The 20,509-nt window shown below is 47.1% G+C and overlaps 1 protein-coding gene and 1 pseudogene across 1 annotated transcript; one reads left to right on the top strand and one right to left on the bottom strand.

Annotated features, from left to right (window-relative positions):
* The first annotated feature begins 1,006 nt into the window (after positions 1–1,006).
* Positions 1,007–19,684, top strand: EPB42 (erythrocyte membrane protein band 4.2). The gene is made up of 13 exons (XM_044392489.3): positions 1,007–1,037; positions 2,576–2,761; positions 3,600–3,833; positions 6,812–6,930; positions 8,314–8,418; positions 9,285–9,462; positions 9,859–9,997; positions 10,274–10,377; positions 11,163–11,405; positions 13,635–13,934; positions 16,681–16,853; positions 17,956–18,089; positions 19,402–19,684. Exons 1-13 carry the CDS (start codon positions 1,007–1,009, stop codon positions 19,562–19,564), a joined length of 2,109 nt encoding a protein of 702 aa, XP_044248424.1. The 3' UTR covers positions 19,565–19,684.
* LOC113241908 (cytochrome c oxidase subunit 7C, mitochondrial-like) lies at positions 7,196–7,537 on the bottom strand (annotated as a pseudogene).
* Positions 19,685–20,509: the final 825 nt, after the last annotated feature.

The following is a 20,509-nucleotide window of genomic DNA, read 5'->3' as shown; positions in this document are numbered from 1 at the left end:
TTCAGAGGAAAAAAACTTGTCAGCATTTTTATTGGGAATGCACTAAACTTAAGAATAGCATTCTAAATTATTTTTTACAATCACTTTTTAGTTGATTCATGGTTTCCAGGTAAAAATCACATCATCTTCAAGTAATGAAAATTTTACCTCTTCATTTCTCATGAAGGATCATTTTTTTGGGGAGTAAGAAGGCAGCAGCTTCATTTCTTTCTTTCTTTCTTTTTTTTTTTTTTTAACATAATAAGATTCTTCAAATGGCAATGGTTCAAAGTTAGAGGGGAGGGGGGTGGGGGTGGGGGGAGGGGCTAGCCCGGTGATGGGTATTAAGGAGGACACATATTGCATGGAACACTGGGTGTTATATGCAAACAATGAATCATGGAGCACTACATCAAAAACTAATGATATACTGTATGGTGATTAACATACCATAATAAAAAAAATTAAAAAATAAGTGTAAAAATGTAAACAGGAGAAAAATCATCTTCCTACCCCATTCTCCAGCTCTCCTCCCCACAGGCACCCAATGTTCTTTGTAGTGTCTTTTATATCTTTCTATAGATATCCCATATGCATGCAGGCCAGCACAGATGCCCCTGAGAGTGCTCCCATTCGCACAGTCTTAGAAGCCCCAGCAAAACCTGGGCTTTAGAAAACCAAAGAGGGCCAAAGACGTCCTTTCCTGTGTCTTGTCTCCTCAGTGACTAAATAAGTAGAAATAGAAAAGACAAAGGCTCTGAGTCCCAAGATAGTTCTTAACTTTCTCTGGAACACTGTCCCAGACCCAGTGGGCTTAGAAGAGCTGGGTCTCTGACTTCTACTTTTAGGACATTTTTTTCTCACCAACAAATTCTACCTCCTTATCTGCTTCACACAGATGAATCCCAGACACACAGGTTCTCTCTTTCTATTACCAAAACAGCCACAAACATCTAGCAACTTGAAGCCCTGATATGTTTAGGGCCTGAGATTTGGAGTTGAATGTGGGCCTCCTGTTTATGGAGCCATGTCTTCCAAAGTCTTCCAGTATTGTCCAGGTAACATCTCTGAGGGTCTCTTGAGACCACTGAAGTGACAGACTTAGAAGTTTCCTCTCAGCTTCTCTAGCTGACAGATCTTCCCCCATTCCAGCCCCTACTTCAGCCTGGCACAAGAGATAAACTGAAAAAGGGTAACTCCCACTAGCAGCTGGCCCAAGAGATACCAATGGGGAGGGAGCAAGAGAAAAGAAACCTGTGGGGGACCTCACAGAAGGAGTGGAAGGAAACTCTACTATTTACAGATTCTTAAGCCAATGAAAGTACCTCTATCATTTTCTCTCAGGACAGATTCAGAAAGGCAGCACAGAGCAACAGTTCAAGACAGGCATTTTTTGTGGTCGAGCGGGGAAGTGTGGCCTGCAGCCATGGGACAGGGTGAGCCAAGCCATTTCTCCATGGGGCTTACTTGACTATCAGTAGCTCCTCCATCATAACATGTTTTCATTAAGAGAAGTAGGATGGTGGTGGAGGTGATGATGGTGTGGCTATGGGGGGGGTGGTAGTAGGTGCTGCTGGTGGTGGATGTGATGGTTGGTGGGGCTATGTTGGGGGGTGGTAGTGGGTGCTGTGGTGGTGGTAGCAGTGGTATGGCTATGGATGGCAATACGGTAGGCTGTTGGTGGTAAATTGATGGTCATAGTTGTGACGATGATGATGACAGTTAACAAGGATTTATGGCATCAAAACATGATCATTCTCACTGGGTTGTGATACATACAGGAGATAACCCTGGGAAAGCATGAGGGTGCCATAGCCTCAAAGCTAAGTGGGAGAGAAGGGGAGGTAAAAGTCAGGGAATCCAAATATAAGGGGCAGAGGCCAACATCAAGCAAGAAAATAGACAGAACCAGAGGATGCAGAAAGCTCAGGGGCTTCTGCATAAGTCTGTTAGTATATTTATAAGACTCATTGTAAAATGAGAACTGCCAGATAAGACTATCATAATACTCTCAGGCCCCCTCCTTGGAGAGTTTTTCTGGGCTGCATGGTGCCGTGGGTTTGGTGAGCCTTTAGGTGAAAGAGCCAAATATGATCTCAGGTGAGCTGGTTCTACTCTCTGGGCCTCAATCTTCCCATCTATAAAATAGGAGAATTGGCTCAGTGATTTCAAAACCAGCTCTAAAAACTATCTGACTGTGTTTGAAGAAGAAAGGAGTAGGGGTGAGCAAAATTCCAGGTTTTATTCATTGTTCTGGATAGGCACCAGAAAAGAAGGTCAACAATGAGGGCAAGCATTGCTCTTATTAATAATAGTAATAGTCTCATTTAATGGGACTTCCTATGCATCTGACACTGTGCTAAGTGTATTAATACATTAACTCATTTAATTTCCCCAACCCTGCAGGGAAGGATGATTATTCTAAGGAAGAGGAAACTGAGGCTCAGAGTGGTTAAGTTACTTGCTTTAGGTTACTTGCTAGTATGTAAGCTGAGCCAACGATTTGAACATCAGTTCAACTCTGACTCTAGGGCCTCTGTTTTTACTTAAGTTGTCACATTTACCTCCTCTCCATGACTTCCCTTTTCCATAATAGCCCTGGGGATCAAGAACTGTGACTTCCAGGCAGCAAAAAACAATGAGGAGCACCATACGAAGGCCATCAGCTCCCAGCACCTCATTGTGAGGAGAGGGCAGCCCTTCACCATCATCCTGCACTTCCAGGCTCCAGTCTATGCATTTACATCCACCCTGAAGAAGGTAGCCCTCATTGCACAAACTGGTGAGTGGGGCAGGCCTAGACCCCTTTGGTGGCAGGACAGAGCGGGAGGGGGGTGTGCTTCTTTCTCCAGCACCTCCTCAGGGAACAAAGGGGCATATGGCCCCCACTGCACCTGAACCTCAAGAAGTCCTATCCACCTGGGAGGGCTGTGGTGAGGATGAGATAACATGCCTAAAAAATAGTGTTTATTGGGGCGCCTGGGTGGCTCAGTTGGCTAAGCAGCCAACTCTTGATTTTGGCTCAGGTCATGATTTCGGGTCCTGGGATAGAGGCCCTGTGTGTGGCTCTGCACTCAAGGGGGAGTCTGCTTGAGGATTCTCTCGCCCCCTCCACCCCTCCCCCTGCTGTCTAAAATAGGTAAAATAAATCTTTTTCAAAATAGCATTTATTATGTTTCAGAAGTTGCTGAGCATCATTGTCACTAAGGGGTTCCTTTTGGTTAGAAATATATCAGTTTTATAGAAAAGCCTGAATGGATCTAATCTAGGTTTAAGATAACATTTAATTGCTACTATTTATTGAGTTTGTACTATGTTATCAGATATTGGGCCAAGGGCTTCACATGCAGTATCTCATTAAAACCTCACATCTGCCCTACCAAGAAGGCATACCACTACTCCCATTTTATACACTGTGGACCTTTTCTAGATGTAGGTCCACGAGCCCTGAGAACTTGTGCTCTCCCATCACCCTTTATTGCCTCCCATTACTGGATGGGCTGCTTCCATCCTCACTGAAAACCAATTTTCACCTGTTCCAACTTTGTGATACTTGATTTTATTACTCTGAGTTGTGAACAAAAGGTCCAAATAACCAATTCATCTCTGTCTAACTGCAGGAGAGCACCCATCCAAGGCCAACAAGACCCAAGCCATATTCCCAATTTCCCGTTTGGGGGATCAGAAGTGGTGGAATGCAGCAGTGGAAGACAGAGAAGACCAGTCCTGGACCATCTCTGTAACCGCACCCACAGACGCCATTATTGGCCGCTACTCGCTCCTGCTGCAGGTCTTGGGCAAGAAGCAACTCCTCCTAGGCCAGTTCACACTGCTTTTTAACCCTTGGGCTCGAGGTGAGTTTGGACCTGAACCAGCCTGGGCTGCACAGGGACTTATGGTACAGGAGCTGGGGCACAGCTCTGGCAGGAAGTGAGTGCCTCAGGCCCCAGGGGCAGCTCCCTCTAATGAAAGCAGTAGCACACAGTTACTGTGGTACCTGCTCCCTGGATGAATGGCCTCTCAGACCCGGGGTCTGTGCTGGTGTCACCCTTGGCAGAAGCAGCCTGCGGGCCCCCCCGAAAGCAAAGGCTTATCTCACAACCAAACCCTGGTTCCGGGTCAGGCTATTTGGTCACAGGAGCTGGGACTCACTGAGATGACCCTGGGAGAGCTACTCCTTATTGTGACAGCACAGGGGCTGAGAACTGGAAAGTGGTTCAGGAATGGATGCAACCTGAGGGACGGGCTTCTGTTTCTCCCCTGGGCTCCCATAGTCTGTGTCCAGGGTGAATACAGGTTTCGTGGGACCTGAGATTTATTTATATAATTGGGGGGACCCTCTTTAAGAAAAAGAATACAAAATTTTGAGTTGCTTAGCCCTAAAGTGTTCTGTGCAAGTGAAGGGCCCAAAGCTTCAGCTTCATCAGCTCCATAATAAATCTGCCCTGTTTGATTGTCTCTGCTTCTCTCCACTTGTATGTTCTGTTCTTACTACCAGCTGCTGGGTCCTCTCCACATTGACCTGTCTAAATATTTGACTAGAGTGGCAAATTAAACAGCTAGTGGCCTGTAGCTCAGCAGACAAAGGGTGGGCTTTCCTGAGATCAGGTGACCTCCTGCAGCCCAACCAGTGGCCAACTCTGGCAAAGCTCAGCCTTGGCTGTCGGGGCTATTTCATCTAAAAAAGATCATCAGACGTGGTTGACATGCCCCAAACACAAAGAGGGCATCTCCTCTTCCTTTCCTTTCTGAAGGTTGAGTCCGTCTTTCCTTTTTAAATCTGCCACCCCCCACCTTAATCCTTGGGGCTCCCTGAAGCATTGCTTGGGGGAATGGAAAACAATTTCGACCAGCTTTCCCTCCGACCCAGACTGCTACAAGTGCAGAACCTTTGTCTTTCAGGAGTTTCACTGCCAGCCTGAAGGGGCCCTCCTTATAAGGCAGGGCTGGGAGACTAAAGGAAACATAGGGAAGCAGAAGAAATCTTTCTGGGTTCTTCCAACCAGTTCCTAACTCCCTTTCTATGTGGCATCTGAAACCCAGTGAACTCCCTCTCTCCACTTTTCTTGCACGGCGTGGGGTCCTCCAATCCCCCCTCCTTCAGATAGCCCTGCCTATTGTGGGTTCAGGCTCTGATTTCCTGATCCAAGGGGATGAGCAGGTAGAGCAATAGATGGGAACAAGTGTCCATTCAGGTGTAGCTGCCCCATGTGGGTAAATGTGGTGTCAGGGCCCCTTCAGCTGGGGGAGGACCCATGGCTCTTGACATATTTCCCTCCAAAGTTGAGGCTCTAGTGTACCTGCCTCGCTGACTCGAGCCCACATCCAGAGCTAGGCCCTCATGGCCAGAGCAAAAACACAGCTAAGACAGTTCTGAGACCATGCTCAGTTCAGTGGGAGCTCTTAGTCTTGACTCCATGCCAGGTTTCTTGCCTCTGTGCTTGGTTTGACCTGCCTGGGGAAGGCCTCCATGTGAGTCCATATGGAGACTTCTGGGTTGGCAGGGGTGAGTTATTGGCTCTGCTTATCTGAGAGGTGATTAAGAGATTTTCAGATTATTGGGGACTCAGTCCATCTTAGCATACTTGGAGGTGGGACTCTCCTGGACTCAAAAGGAAATTTTACATCCTATAATGAAAGTCCTAGTCATAAGCAGAGAACTTCATAAAAGGGGGCCACACCCCGGGGAGGGGGAAGGCAGGGTGATGCTACCTGTGCTCTGATAAGGTATCTCCCAGAGCCCTGCAGAGCCTGGGGCCCCGCACCTCAGTTTGAAGTGATTTCATAGAGAGTACTCAAGATGGAGGGGCAGGAGTCAAGGGCTCCTTGGGCACATGGTTCTGTGATTTCAGGCCTCAGGTTCTTCAGGGCTTCCCGATTTTTAACATCCTATCCTTCTGTTGTTTTGAGTACCCTCATCCCAGCAGATGCCTAGACGGATAATCTGGAAAGCCTTTTCTCTTATTAGTCCCCAGGAACCAGCCTCCCCTCCCCCACCCAGTAACACGTGCAGAGACACTTGGCAAACAGAGCAGGTCTCCCCGCCACTCCTGGCTTCCAAGAGTGTCCTCCTTAAAGCCCACCATCCTCCTCATGAACCCCAGCCCGACACCTTGAGGAAGGCAGCAGGAGAGGCAGGAGAGACTGTGGGAGTCTTAGACCCACTTGGATGCCCCCAGGGCTTCCACTGGCTTCTACTTCACCCAGCTCCACCGTTCCCTCTGACCCTGTCTTACTGGGTGCTCCTCTTCCTTTCTGCTCACCCCTGTCAACCTACGTTTGATTGGTTTTTTTTCTGAAACACTATTTTTAAATTTTTTTAACATTTTATTTTTAAGTAATCTCTACACCCAACATGGGGCTCAAATTTATAATCCCAAGATCAAGAGTTGCATGCTCTACTGATTGAGCCAGCCAAGCACCCCTGAAATGCTATTTTTTTAAAAAAATTGAACTTGTGACATATAACAGGCCCACTGGGAAGTTCCCTGGACTGTTGCCAAATTCTCTTGCCAAAAGCACTCTGGCTGCCCATGTCTTCCGGGAACAAGTAAGCTTTTTAAGGTTGGCTTGTTCCTGTCTGTCTGGCTGACCATGAAAGCCACCTTGGCTGACCCAGGAACTCGACCCCTGTTCCCACTCTGCACCAGAGAAGAGTCTGCGTCCCAGTGGGGTCAGTGAAAAAAGGGAATTCCTCCCCATTCTTCATCCTGCCCAGAGCTAAAGGGAAGGCTGGCAACCAAACCTGACCTGGGCAGGGAGGGCAGAGGCCTAGCTGTGGAGGGCAGGTCTAGCACCCCACAGGCCCTCATCCCTGCCGGCTTTTCACCAGAGGATGCTGTGTTCCTGAGGAAGGAGTCTCAACGCAGGGAGTACGTGTTGAACCAGAATGGCCTCATCTACCTGGGTACGGCTAACTGCTTCCATGAAGAGCCCTGGGACTTTGGCCAGGTATGGGGACCCCTGGGGAAGGACAGGGGACAGTGACTGCCCTATAACCTTCAGTGTTCAGGCCAGACAGGGCTGGCAGGTCCCAAAGCCTATAGGTTATGAGGCCATTTCTATTCTTTTTTTTTTTTTTAAGGATTCATGCCATAAGTTTATTTACAGACATACTGAGTATGTTGAATTCAAAAGTTTGATCCATTTTTCAAAGAGACTGCGCCTCTCAAAATGCTCCCTTTCACATCTGCTTAATGGATTAATTAAAACACCCTTATTTCTTAAGCAGTTAGTGTGTTACTACCAAATAAGGTGAAGCAAATCCAGATCCAAAGTACGTAGTCATCATAATTAGTAACTGCCACTTGTTTTCCACTGAAATCGGCAAATTCCTCCCTGGGCCCTCCTCACCGTGGCTCCTACAGACCACAGAGGTTGTGAACCAGCAGATGCTCTGTCCCGACACAGTGCTGTTGCAAGTTCTGCGAAACGTGCAGACACCCAAGATGGAAGAAATGGTGGCAGCACACCGAATCTTCCTTTTTAACAACCTTGTTCCCTGGTGTGTCAGTGAGGCTTCTTTTGGCAATTTCCGCCACGTGGTGCCTCTCCTTCCTCAGGGCCACGTCAGACCATCCTCCACAGCTTCCAGAGTTATCTTCCTAAAGGCCACAGCAAATCAAACCTCTGTTAAATCCCCACTGTCCACAAGATAAAAACTAAATGCCCTGGCTTGACCCCGAAGGCCCTTCAGAGCCAAGCCACTGCTTTCCTTTCCTCAAGAGCCACCCCATGCTCCAGCTTCTGGCCATCCCCTGAACAAACAGGCTGAATATGCCTGGAATACCTTCCCTCCTTTATCACCCCAGAAAATTCCTACCCATCTTTTAAGACTGTCACAATGTTTTCCCCAACCCCCAAATGTAAGAGTGACTCTCCCCACTAGGCCCCCTGCTCTGGGTTGGCATCTCTCCTAGAGCCCTGGCCATGTTGCTGAGATCTGTAGTCTAAGTGCCTACATGTCCCTCTCTGCTCCTAAACTGCGGGTTCCTCAAGAGCAAGAGCTGCCTTGGTCTCCTCCCCATGTGCGTCGGTGCTGGCAGAAGCAGTAGGAGCACACGAAATGGGAAACAAGAGAAATACAGCTCTGGTCCTCAAGGGCTCACGCCCTGTAGGGAAAGTCAGACAACATAACAGGCAAAGGATGGGACTGCATGGACACAGGGAGCAGGGGGCACGGTGGGAGGGAAGGAAAAGCCAGAACTTCCACGGGAGACGAGAAGGCAAGGCAGGAAGGAGAGGAACCTGAGTCTGGGAGAAATCTGAGGCGATGGTGGGGGATGAGTACCCAACCTGGAGGCCCTTCATCACAGTCCTGTGTGGTCCTTGCAGTTTGAGAGCAGTGTCATCGACCTCAGCCTGGGCTTACTGAGCATGGACAAGCAGGTGGAGGAGTGGGGCAACCCCGAGCATGTGGCCCACATTTTGGGCACCTTGGTGAGTTGAGGTGGGGAGGGAGAGGAGCCCTCTGCCAGAGCTGCCTACATTTACTGCCCTGGAAATCTTCAAGTCACAAATGGTCCCTTCCTCCCAGGATGTGGGGGTCAGTTCCTGGACAAAGTCTGAGTGAGGAGGGAGGACAGTAGCATCCACAAGGGAGAGAAAAGCAAAGGGAAGTATCATCCCTTGGGACACAAGCCAGGAGGACTAAAACTGGCCTGGATTTCCTCAGAGCACTCCTCCCTCTTTTGCCTCCTTCCACCAGCCCAACCTGCAGGCTTAGGTCCATGGGAGGGAGGGGTGGAGTCTATCTTGCCCAGTGTTTGCTGCTCAACTGGTCAATTGTTTTCATTTCTAAATTATTCCTAAGAATATACAGACCATGAAGGTATTTGGTACTTCCTTCTGTCCCTGAATGTCCTTTCAGAGGAATCATAAGCTCCCCATTTCTGCTTGTGCCTCTGGACTCCCCTCTGAAGAGGTGAAGAAGGACAGGGTCAACCTGTGAGGAGGAAGAATAAGGGGATAAGTGGGCCTTGAGGCCCCAAGTGCAAATGCCCTCAAAGGAATCAGGGCCAGGGAAGTGAAGGAGCAGTGAAACCAGCCCCCAGTGAGAGGCAGCTCTCTTGCTCCTCTTATGATGTGGACTTCGTTTGCCAATGTGGTCTACAAACCCCTGGCTTCCAGAGGACTAGATAAAAAGGAGAATTCCCCGGGGCCTCCCTCCTAGAGATTATAATCCAGTGGGTAGGGTGAAGCCCAGGAATATCCAGATGATTCTGATACAGGTGGTCTAAGCCTCCATACTACCCCACACTACCTGTCCTGGGCCCCAGATAACATCCGCACATTTCCGCAAACAGCTGCATGCTCTCAAGAAGAAGAGCGTCCTGCCCACCCCACAGACTGCCGCCGCCCAGGAAGGGGGCCTGCTGAACAAGCGCCGGGGCAGTGTACCCATCCTGCGGCAGTGGATCACAGGCCAAGGGCGGCCGGTGTATGAGAGTCAGGCCTGGGTGTTTGCCGCAGTTGCCTGCACAGGTACAGAGCCGGCTTGCCTGATGCACCCACGGGTCACCTTGGCTACTGTACAGCGTGTCTGCCCTGCCTTTTGGGTTGCCGCATGGCTTTCTTCCTGAAACTTTCTCTGCCCTTGCCCCAGGAGAGCAAGCCCTGGTGCTCTGTTGTATGTTCTGTAAGCCTGGCCCTGCTGTATGCTCTGCCTGCTGCGTAAATATTTTACACCTCATTTCTCGGCATCTATGCATCCTCTGCCTGTGCATCAGTCCCCCCCCGCCGGATGCCCGTGCTCCTCCTCTTTCCACAGTGTCAGGTGGCATTTAAGATCGTGCCTGCCCAGAGGAGACACTAAAATCACTAGCTATACATACCCAAGGCTCTCTGGCAGCCCCTGACTCTCTGGCCCCTTCCACACAGTGCTGCGATGTCTGGGAATCCCTGCCCGCGTCATTACCACATTCGCCTCAGCCCAGGGAACCGGTGGACGCTTGTCTGTAGACGAATACTACAATGAGGAGGGCCTTCAGAACGGGGAAGGCCAAAGAGGCAGAATCTGGTGAGAAGCCCAGAGAGGATGAGGTCCCAGACATGGAAGCCTCCAAATCCACATGGTATAGCCTCATGGCAACCCCCTAGCACTGAAAGGAGGCCCTCAAGACTTTTGTAGGCAGGATGCTGATGGTCAATCGTGGCATGCACCCCCCCTCTCTGGGAGTGCTGCAGCCACTTTTACAGTGTCCTCCCATCCCCATGGTAATAATGACTCTGCCATGTCTAGTCCTCTTCAGGACTACTTTTTTCCCCATTTGAATTACTCCTTTGGTACCTTCAGGATCTTCCAGACTTCCACGGAGTGCTGGATGACCCGGCCTGCTTTGCCCCCAGGTTATGACGGATGGCAGACTCTGTACCCACGTGTTCCCACTGGAGGTGGAGGTAAAGGCTGCGGGTAGGCCCAGTACCATCCTGGGCTGCACAAAGCTATATAAGCAAGGAGTCCCTCGAAAACAGGAGAAGCAGGAGGTTCAAAGGGGGTCTGCATCTTCTAAAACAGGAGAAGGGGAAGGAATGATAGTGGCCAGCAGAATGCTCACCTGAAGCCAACAGGCTTAAGGGAACAAAGGTGTTAGCCATCTAGGCCTAAGGCCATGGGGAGACTTGCCCTACCTCAGAGCAATGGGCGAGGGAGCAGAGTCTCAATGAAGGGTAAAAGGTCTTAAGTTAGCTGATGGATGTGCTGGGTTGGGGGCTTGTGGGGTGGGATTTCTGAGGTTCTGGATGTGGATAAAGAGGGTAACAAGATAGGCTCAAGCTCGGAGAAGAAATCTTCAGGAGCCATAAAAGGATTGCTCTTCCTTTCTCAGCAGCCAAACAGTAATAGAGGCTGGCACACAGTAAGTGCTCAATAAAGGTGACCCATTCCTATCATACCTATAGTAGAGCTGGCTAAGGAACTCCGGTGTACTACGTTCCTCTGAGGTTCTATTGTCCAGTTTCTAACAGGGCTCCTACCACAGGCCATGACCAAAAAGCATTGTCCCAAATAACTGTGAATTTCACCACTGCAATGCCCTTTTGGAAACTGCCTAGTGCCCAACCTCTGATCCTGATCTTGGGGGAGGGAAAATTGGGTATAGGTTGGAGACTGAGGTTATGCAGCTCTGACTCAAAGTGAGGTCTTGGCACGGTTCCTCTTGCTCACTGACCTTTTTCTCCCTCAGTCCTGGGGTCCTGTGATCTGGTCCCTGTCAAAGCAGTCAAGGAGGGGACCCTAAGCCTGACCCCTGGAGTATCAGAACTTTTTGCCACAGTAAATGCCTCATGTGTGGTCTGGAAGTGTCGTGAGGATGGCGCACTGGAGCTGACCAACTCCAACACTAAGTATGTTGGCAACAACATTAGCACCAAGGGTGTGGGCAGCAACCGCTGTGAGGACATCACTCAGAACTACAAGTATCCTGAAGGTATTGGGCAAGGGAGGGCCCCAGGCTTCTCAGCACCTGAAATGCCAACAGAGGGGAAGGGATGGGCCAGAAAGACGCAGGCCAGAGAGAGTCACACTGTTCTCCCCATCATATAAAATATGGTTTTTTAACCCCATTTGATACTATCAACATTTTGGGCCAGATAACTCTCCATCGTGGGGGGTTGTGCCTCATAGAATGTTTAGCAGCATTCCCACACTGCATCCACTAGATGCCAACACCTTACTCTGGGTGTTTCTAAATGTCCCCTGGGGGGAAAAAGTGCCCCCAGTTGAAAACCACTACTATAAAACAACACACTTAATACCAAGCCCAGCTGTCAGAAGATGTTTTCCCTCTCTCTTTCTTACCCTCTCCTCCAGCACCCCAAATCTGTTCCTTCCTCCATACTGATTAATGGCACCACCGTCACCTATTTGTCCAAACAAGAAAGCACCCTCCTCAACTCTCCCTCCTTCACTGTCCCACATTACTCTCACATCTGCTTCCTCTTCTCCTTCCTCACTGCTTATAGAAAATTCAGGGCCTCAACATCTCGTCTGTAGCATTGTAATAGCCTCCCAACTGGACCCCCTGGGCCCAGTTTCTCCATTATCATTCCCTTTCCAAATTAGTTTCCAGAGGGAGCTTTCTAAGACACAAAATAATGTTACTCCCCTGCTCTAGAATATTCAACAGCCCCCACTGCCCTTGGAATAAGTCAACTCCTTCACTTAGGAAGACATGAGTCCCCACAGACCTGTCCTTAGAGTCAGTAGGACTTGTCCAAAAGCTTGCTCTCCCACCATTCAAGGGGCAAATGCGTAACATGTGAAGAACTAGAATGACCTGGAAAAGACATGCCATACCTGTAGTGGATCTGCCCAACACAGACCTTTTTTTAAAGTTTTTATTTAAATTCCAGTTAGTTAACATACAGTGTAATACTAGTTTCAGGTGTACAATATGATTCGACACTTCCGTACATCACCCAGTGCTCATCGTGACAAGTGCACTCCTTAATCCCCATCACCTATTTCACCCATCTCCCCCACCTACCTTCCCCCTGGTAACCATCAGTTTGTTCTCTGTAGTGAAGAGTCTGTTTCTTGATTTGTCTCTCCCTCTTTTTTCCGCCTTTGCTCATTTGTTTTTTTCTTAGAACCCACGTATGAGTGAAGTCATATGGTATTTTTCTTTCTCTGACTTATTTCACTTAGCATAATACACTCTAGCTCCATCCATATCATTGCAAATTGCAAGATTTTATTTTTTTTTATGGCTGAATAATATTCCATTGTGTGTCCATTCTTATTCATTCATCAACTGATGGACACTTGGGCTGCTTCCATAATATGACTAGTTGCAGAAAATGCTGCTATAAACATCGGGGAACATGTATCCCTTTGAATTACTATTTTTGTATTCTTTGGGTAAATACCTACTAGTGCAATTGCTGGATTGCAGGGTAGTTCTATTTTTTTAACTTTTTGAGGAACCTCCGTACTGTTTTCCAGAGTGGCTGCACCCATTTGCATTTCCACCAACGGGGCAAGAGGGTTCCCCTTTCTCCACATCCTCACCAAAACCTGTTGTTTCTTGTGTTGTTGAGTTTAGCCATTCCGACAGGTGTGAGGTGATATCTCATTAAAGTTTTGATTTGCATTTCCCTGATGATGAGTGATGTTAAGCATCTTTTCATGTGCCTGTTGGCCATCTGTATGCTTTCTTTGGAAAAATGTCTATTCATGTCTTCTGCCCATTTTTTAATTGGATTTTTCATTTTGGGGATGTTAAGTTTTATAAGTTCTTTATTTTGGATACTATCCTTTACCAGACATGTCATTTGCACATATCATCTCCCATTCCGTAGATTGCCTTTTAGTTTTGTTCTTTGTTTTCTTTGCTGTGCAGAAGCTTTCTATTTTGATGTAGTCTCAATAGGTTATTTTTGCTTTCCTCTTGCCTCAGGAGACATATGTGGAAAGAAGTTGTTATGGCCGATGTTGAAGAAGTTATTGCCTGTTTCTAGGATTTTTTATGGTTTCAGATCTCACATTAGGACAGACTCTTTCTTTTTTAAGCTAAATGTGGCCTTAGAGGGCTGGAGAGCTCGTGTGCCTTTGGCATTTGAGTAGCAGTGGGTAAATGAATCTTAATCTTGGACTTTCATTGGAAGGGTCTATACTCTCTGGATAAGAGGCCTGCTTTATTTCCTCCATTCTTCAGGATCTCTTCAAGAAAAAGAGGTGCTGGAGAAAGTCCAGGAAGAAAGAATGCGACATGAAAAAGACAGTGGAATCCATCCTCCCAGTCTCAAGACTACTGAGCCTCTGTACATGTTCTTGAAAGCACCCAGCTCCCTAAACCTCGGAGGGAATGCCCAGTTCTCAGTGAGCCTGGCTAACCCCAGTGACCAGAAGAAGGCAGTGCAGCTGGCATTTGGGTTGCAGGCAATATACTACAATGGCATCCTTGCTGCTGAGCTCTGGAAGAAGAAGCTGTCCCTTATGCTTGATGCCAACAAGGGTAATTCTATGGTCCCCCAGGTATCCCCAAACCCCAGCTCCCACCCTGAGAGGCAGCAGCCATGGGGCACCCCTGAAGGTCTGAAGAGGTGGCTTCTAGGCCCTGGTGTGCCCTCTGTTTCTCTGCCATTCAACACATATCTACTCAGCTTCACACAGACCAAAGCCCCCACAATTCCAATTGCAGTGAGATAGTAAACAGACAATGGTAGCAGTTAAAGAAGTGTTTGATAAGGTCAACAGAGTACAATGGCAGGGGAGCATCTCACCCAGGTTAGAGCAGGCTGTTTCCAGGTAAAGCAGACTGCACTGGGCCTGAAAGGATGAGCAGGAAGGGTAGAGACAGGCAGAAAAGTGAGTCAGGAATATTCAAGGCAGAAGGAACAACATGTGCACGGGTTCTTCCTCCTCCCGCAAAGTCCTACTTAATTGGTCTGGGATGGGGTCCAGACATTGGTACTTTTTAAAAGCTCCCTATGTTATCCTAGGGTTGAAAGTCCCTGGACTAGAGCAGCTGTTCTCAAACTTTGCTGCCTATCAGAATCACCTGGGGGAAGTTTGATGCTCAGCCTGCATCTGAGACCAATTAAATCAGAAACTGCATGGTTGGACCCAAACATCAAAAACTGTTTAAATTCATTGAGTGATTCCCATATGCAGATAAGAGAGAATCAGTGGACTGGAGCTTGTCTACATTATTGCAACAGCCTCCTAACCAGCTCCCCTGCCTCCAATCTCTCCACCATGCTCCCTTTCTGAGGGGGGCAGAGGCTGGATCACGCAGGGGCTTGTATATCATGCCAAGAAGTTTGAGTTTTGTTCTTTGGGTAGTGGGAAGATGGGGAAAATTTGAACTAGAGGGGCCAATGTGATCAGAAATCCATTTGAAAGAAAATAACTTTTGTACCAATGGAATGGAGAGGTCATATTAGAATAATGACTCTCAACCTTGGCTACTGAATCACCAGGGAACTTTAAAAATACTGCTGCCTGGGCCTCACTGCCAGAGTCTGATATAAGTGATCTGGTGTGTAGCCTGGCAATGGGACTGTTTTATAAAGCTCTCTCCATGATTCTAATGTGCATCTAATGTTGAGAACCACTGGATCAGAGGTTGGAAGGTTTTATAATAATCAAGTCACGGCATGAAGGACAAATTAGACTAGCAGCACTTCAAATGAAGATGTATTACGGAGGTAGGATAGATTGGACATGTGAATATGTGTGTGTTGGGGGTGAGAGGGTTGCTTCCTGTTTGGATGAGCCTCTAGAATAGGGAGAATGAGGAAGAGCAAGTATGGGGAGAAGAATGATGAGTTCTGTTTGTGGCATGTTGGGTTTGAAAGTCCATAAGACATCCAAACAGAGATGGCCAGTAGGCAGCTGGAAACCTAAACCTGAAATTCAAAATAAAGGCCTGGGTTGGAGACCAGCAGGATAAGGGGGCTGCCAAGAGTCAGGGCATTGATGAGCTCCTGGGGGTGGAAGAATGGTTGTGAGAAGAGAAGAGAAGAGAAGAGAAGAGAAGGGAAGAGAAGAGGGTGAAAGGGAACCCAGGCAGCACCAGCATGTAGGGGGCAGGCAGGAAAGAGAGCAGGGAATAAGGGAAACAGAGAAGTCAAAGAGAGGAAGGAGCACCCAGCAGGGGCAGCAGAGCGGCCATGAGATGTCAAGGCTGAAAAGGAGACACTGAGGGAGTGGTCTTACTGAGAAGTGACGGCAAAGGCCAGCTTCCTGGGGGCTAAACTGATGGAGAGTCGAGGAAGCAAGACCTAGTATACAGTCTTTCCTGGAAGAACAGACAGAAAAAGGCTGAGTGGCAGTCAGCCAGGGACACTGGGTAGAGGGAGGGTGGGTTTTTTTGTTTGTTTATTTAACAATAAACAATAAAGCATGCTTACATGCTGAGGAAAACTATCAACAGAGAGGGAAAGATGGAAGCCTCAGAAAAGATGGGTTATAACTGATGGTTATTGGCGGACATGAGAGACAACTAGAATAACTGTAGCTTACTTTTGGTAAACACAGTGTTAAGCATTCCATATGCATTATCTGATCTATTCTTACAACAACCTTCTGAGGCAGCAGCCGTTATTATCCCCGCTTTAAAGATGAGGAGATCAAGACACAGAGAGGTTACATATTTTGCCCAAAAGTTACACAGCACAGTGGTGGGGTCAAGATGGGGCACAGACTTAAAAAGTGGAGGGTTTACTTGGGGAGGGAGGACATCTCATCTTCCTGGGGGTGGTGGGAGCAGGGGTAGATGACTATGTCTACAGGCTGGGACTGGGAACATGAGCTTGAGAAGATTCCTAGACAATGAAAGATTACATTTTCTCTGCAAAAGGGAAACAGAAGAAGCAGAGAATAAGAGGAACTAAGTAAGCATATATTCAGCAATGACTGTGTGGCAGGGTCTGAGATAAGCACTCAGTAACTCATTTAACACAAGCAACCCACCAGGTAGGTGTTATTATCAGACAAGGAAGCTGAGGCCAGAGAGCTTAACTTGTTCTAGTCTGCAGGGGTCTTCCACAATCCCACTGAGGTGGTCTCTCAAGAGCACTGGAGGAGGCAGTGATGGTGGTAGGGGGTGGGGTCTTGACTGAGTTCAAGTTTGAAACTGCTGTGAGAAATGAGCCATCTTTCTGGCTTCAGTGAGATACTCACTCCTTCACATTGTAATACTGCCTGTTTCCAGAGCGCATACACTCATGATTTGCATTGACTCGGCTTGTGCTAAGTTCCAGGTGAGGAAATCCCCGAAGAGCTGTCCTTCTTCCATTTTGAGCAAAGCCCACCAGAGAACAGCTTCCTCAGACTCACCGTCATGGCCACGGCAACGCACTCTGAGCCCAGCCTTAGCTGCTTTGCTCAGGAAGACATCACCATTTGTAGACCACACCTTACCATTGAGGTAGGCACCAGTCTTTCCCCAGATCACTGTAGTTTGCTCCTGTTTCAGAAGGAATCAGAGCCCCTCAAGCTTCAGAGCAAACAACTGTGCTGTAGGATTACTAGAAAACGCTAGGTTGGGAGCTCCTTCTCTTGAAAGAGATGGTTTCTTACATATGCTATTTAGGTTTACATCTTCCAACTTCTTTTTCTGGTTACATAAAGATCTTAAAAATCAGGTTCTCCCCAGCTGCTGCCTCCATATTTGGGTAGTACTAGCCTACCTTTATTTAGCCCTTTATACATATGGCAATGTATTTTTACCTTCTTTCTTCAATACAAAATCCTTGTGAGGTGGAACTATTCCCATTAGCCGGGTGAGGAAATAGTTCTAGAGATTACCATGCCCATGATCATGAAAATGTGTGTTTTAGAGGCTTATGGCTCTTGATCTAGTCCTCTTTCCACATGTCTACCCTGACCAAAATGAATGCGACCTGCTCCCAGCCCTCAATGAGGTTATATTATAGTTAAGTAAAGGAGACACAGTGTAAGTGCTTCAATAGAGGTACAAAGTCACTATGACATAAGTGAAATAAGGGGATTAATTTCAGCTGGTGGGTTTGAGGAAGACTCAATAGAAGGAGGAGGCATTTATGTTGAGCCTTGAAAAATAAGTAAGCTTTAGTGCAGAAGTTGGGGAAGGCCATTGCAGGCAGAAGACTGACCAGAGAGGCCCAAAAGAAGGGAGTCTGAGGGGGGTAATGAGATGTCATTTAGTCGAGGGAAGAACAGGTGAGGCTGGAGAAGGGGATTGGGGTCAGACCATGAAGGGCTCTGAATGCCAACCAAAGCTGAATTCTGAAGACAATGGGAACCCCTCCAAGGTTTCTAAGTGGAGGAGAGGCACCACCAGAGATGGCCATGGACGAATCAAGGCAAGGGTAAGTGTAAATGCAGGAAGACCAGAGAGAAGGGTAAAGAAGTCAGGTGTGGAGTTTGAGTCCGGATGGCAGAGACAGGAGAGTAACTGTGGAGAGTACAGGGAGGGTGCCTAGGAGGGGAAGCAGTAACTGTAGCCCTGTGCTCTTGGCATCCGCTCCAGGTTTTGCCTCTTCCCACAGATGCCAGAGACAGCAGAGCAATATCAACTTCTTAAGGCTTCAGTCAGCCTCTATAACTTCCTACATGCTCCCATGAAGGACTGTGTGATCTCCCTCTTTGGAAAGGGGCTCATTTACAGAGAGAGGAGGTACAGGTAAGAGACCACAAGCTTCTTGGGGCACCTGGCTGGCTCAGTCAGTTAAGCATCTGCCTTCGGTTCAGGTCATGATCTCAGGATCCTGGGATCGAGCCCCGCGTCCGGGCTCCATGCTCAATGGGGAGCCTACTTCTCCCTCAACCTCTGTCCCCCCACCCCCAGCCCCACTTGTGCTCTCTCTCAATAAAATCTATTTAAAAAAGAGAGAGAGAGAGAAACTACAAGCTTCTCATCTCACTGAAACATCTCAACTGGTCAGAAAGGCAGGGACCCAAGATTACTGAGATTTGTCTGCAAAATGACTGCAGAAGTCCACACTCCGTCCAGTAGTACAGGAGTTTCTACCATTTCTCCACTTTTCTCCACTCTTGGCAATACTCAGCTTTCTTTTTTTCCATTCTAATAGAAATAAGGTAATATCTCATTATTGTTTTGATTTGCAACTCTTCAAATGTTTATTAGTCTTTTCTGTTTCCTCCTCTGGAAAAGATTTGCTTTTATCTCTGCCCACTTTTCTTTTGGTGCTCCTGCCTTTCCTCCTTGTTGATTTGTAGGAGTTCCCTGTATGAGTCCTTTGTTGGTTTCAGATGTTCCAAGTATCTTCCTTCATTATCTCTTCTCTCACTGTGTCCACCACTTCCTTTGTTGAAAACACAGTATACAGTTTAGAGTTCACGGTGCCTACTCCTGAAATCCCTGGTAGTTGTCTGGTTATCGAACCAATGCCTCAGCCTTATGAAACTCAATGAATCACTCTTGCCAGTAATTTGAGAGGAGGGACTGCCAACATTTAACTACACTTTCGTGGTATCCCAGATCAACTGTGGGGGGAAGCTCCTCAAAGGAAATCTGTGCTACTCCTGTTGTCACTGTAAGAAGGTCCACAGGCCAGTCAGGAGGTTGCTGATAGGACACCAAACACCACCTGTTAACATACTGACCTCTTCTGTAAATGTCCACTGTACCCTCGCAGCACTTAGCAATGTGAGCGGTCCAAAACCACAGCCTTCCCAAACTTACCCAGTACTATTACCAAGAGGGGGACCAGACTGAAGTCACAGGTGATAAAAGAAATAACAGATGCAGCTTGAAGCCCTTAGAATAGGATATTTCTCTTCTTAACCAAGCAATCGTTTGCCATCGGGAGGCTCCTGTCTTCTATCTCCTTAACACCTCCTCTGTTTCAACAGTAAGGTACTCAAATGTTTATTTCTTCACAGTTTACCTCTTCAAGCAGGGAAGGATCAGAATCACTGAGACCAGCAAAGCAATGGGACAGAACTACCACCTGCCTTTTCTTTTATTTCAGATTAGCTTCTGTGTGGCCCGGAAACATCTTGTACACCGAATTCCAGTTCACACCAACACAGGTGGGGCTCCAGAGGCTCACTGTGGAAATGGACTGCGACATGTTCCAGAATGTAACTAACTACAGAGATGTCACTGTGAAAGCCACTGAACTGCACACATAAATTTCCATTAAGTACCCCATAATTAAAGTCTGATGTTGATAACATGAACTTAGCCCACTAGAGAAATATGAAAACTATTACGTATATAGAAAACAGGCCCTAGGAGAAAAAAAATGAAAGGGCTCCTTTTGTACAAAGTTATCTTTTTTTTTTTTTTTTTTTGGTTTACAATACTTTGTTGCTTTGGCCTTCTCTCAGTTTGATTTTAGTTCCTTCTCTTTATGACTCTTATTATAAGTATAAAATGGTACTTGATAAAAGTAAATTAAAACTCATCTGATGTAAGGAATTTCAACCCAAGTACACACTAATTGCTCAAAAGAATGACTACTGTGGCTGATTAGAACTAAAAAGACCATGGGGACATCAGAAAGGCAGATGGGATAAGTTACCCCCATGCAAGGAAAAGGACTGGCATTAGACATCGTGGAGACCTGCAGCACATGCATAAGTCCCAAGTCAGGTCACCAGAATACACATCATACAGGTTTACCTTGCTTTCCAATAGGTGATCTTCTGCACCAATGCAAAAATATAATTAAATGGTGATGGTCGTGCAAAAGGCTTAACTGAAAAGGCCCTTAAGACTATATAAACTCTCTTATACATTTGCAAATTTTTGGTGTACAAAAATTTTGTATTTACATTTGGAAACACATGTCATGTATAACAGAACAATAATATAAGTATGCGTAAGAAAAACAAATCTGTTCTATAAAGTGGACAAACCTAATAAATGAGCTCAATACTAAAAAATAATTTTGGAAGCATGGATGGAATAATATTCAGGACTTAATGATAAGAATAATGATATTATATAATATGCTGAAGCACTCTGAGGAGTGCTGAAGTCATCTTCTCTAAATAAAGTCAGGTATTGGGTACCTGGGTGGCTCAGTCGGTTAAACATCTGCCTTTGGCTCAGGTCATGATCAAGTCCTGCAT

This window comes from Ursus arctos, unplaced genomic scaffold, assembly GCF_023065955.2.
Source record: "Ursus arctos isolate Adak ecotype North America unplaced genomic scaffold, UrsArc2.0 scaffold_36, whole genome shotgun sequence".
NCBI lineage: Eukaryota > Metazoa > Chordata > Mammalia > Carnivora > Ursidae > Ursus > Ursus arctos.
The sequence above is the reverse complement of the archived record's forward strand: the minus strand, read 5'-3'. Positions and strand labels throughout refer to the sequence as shown.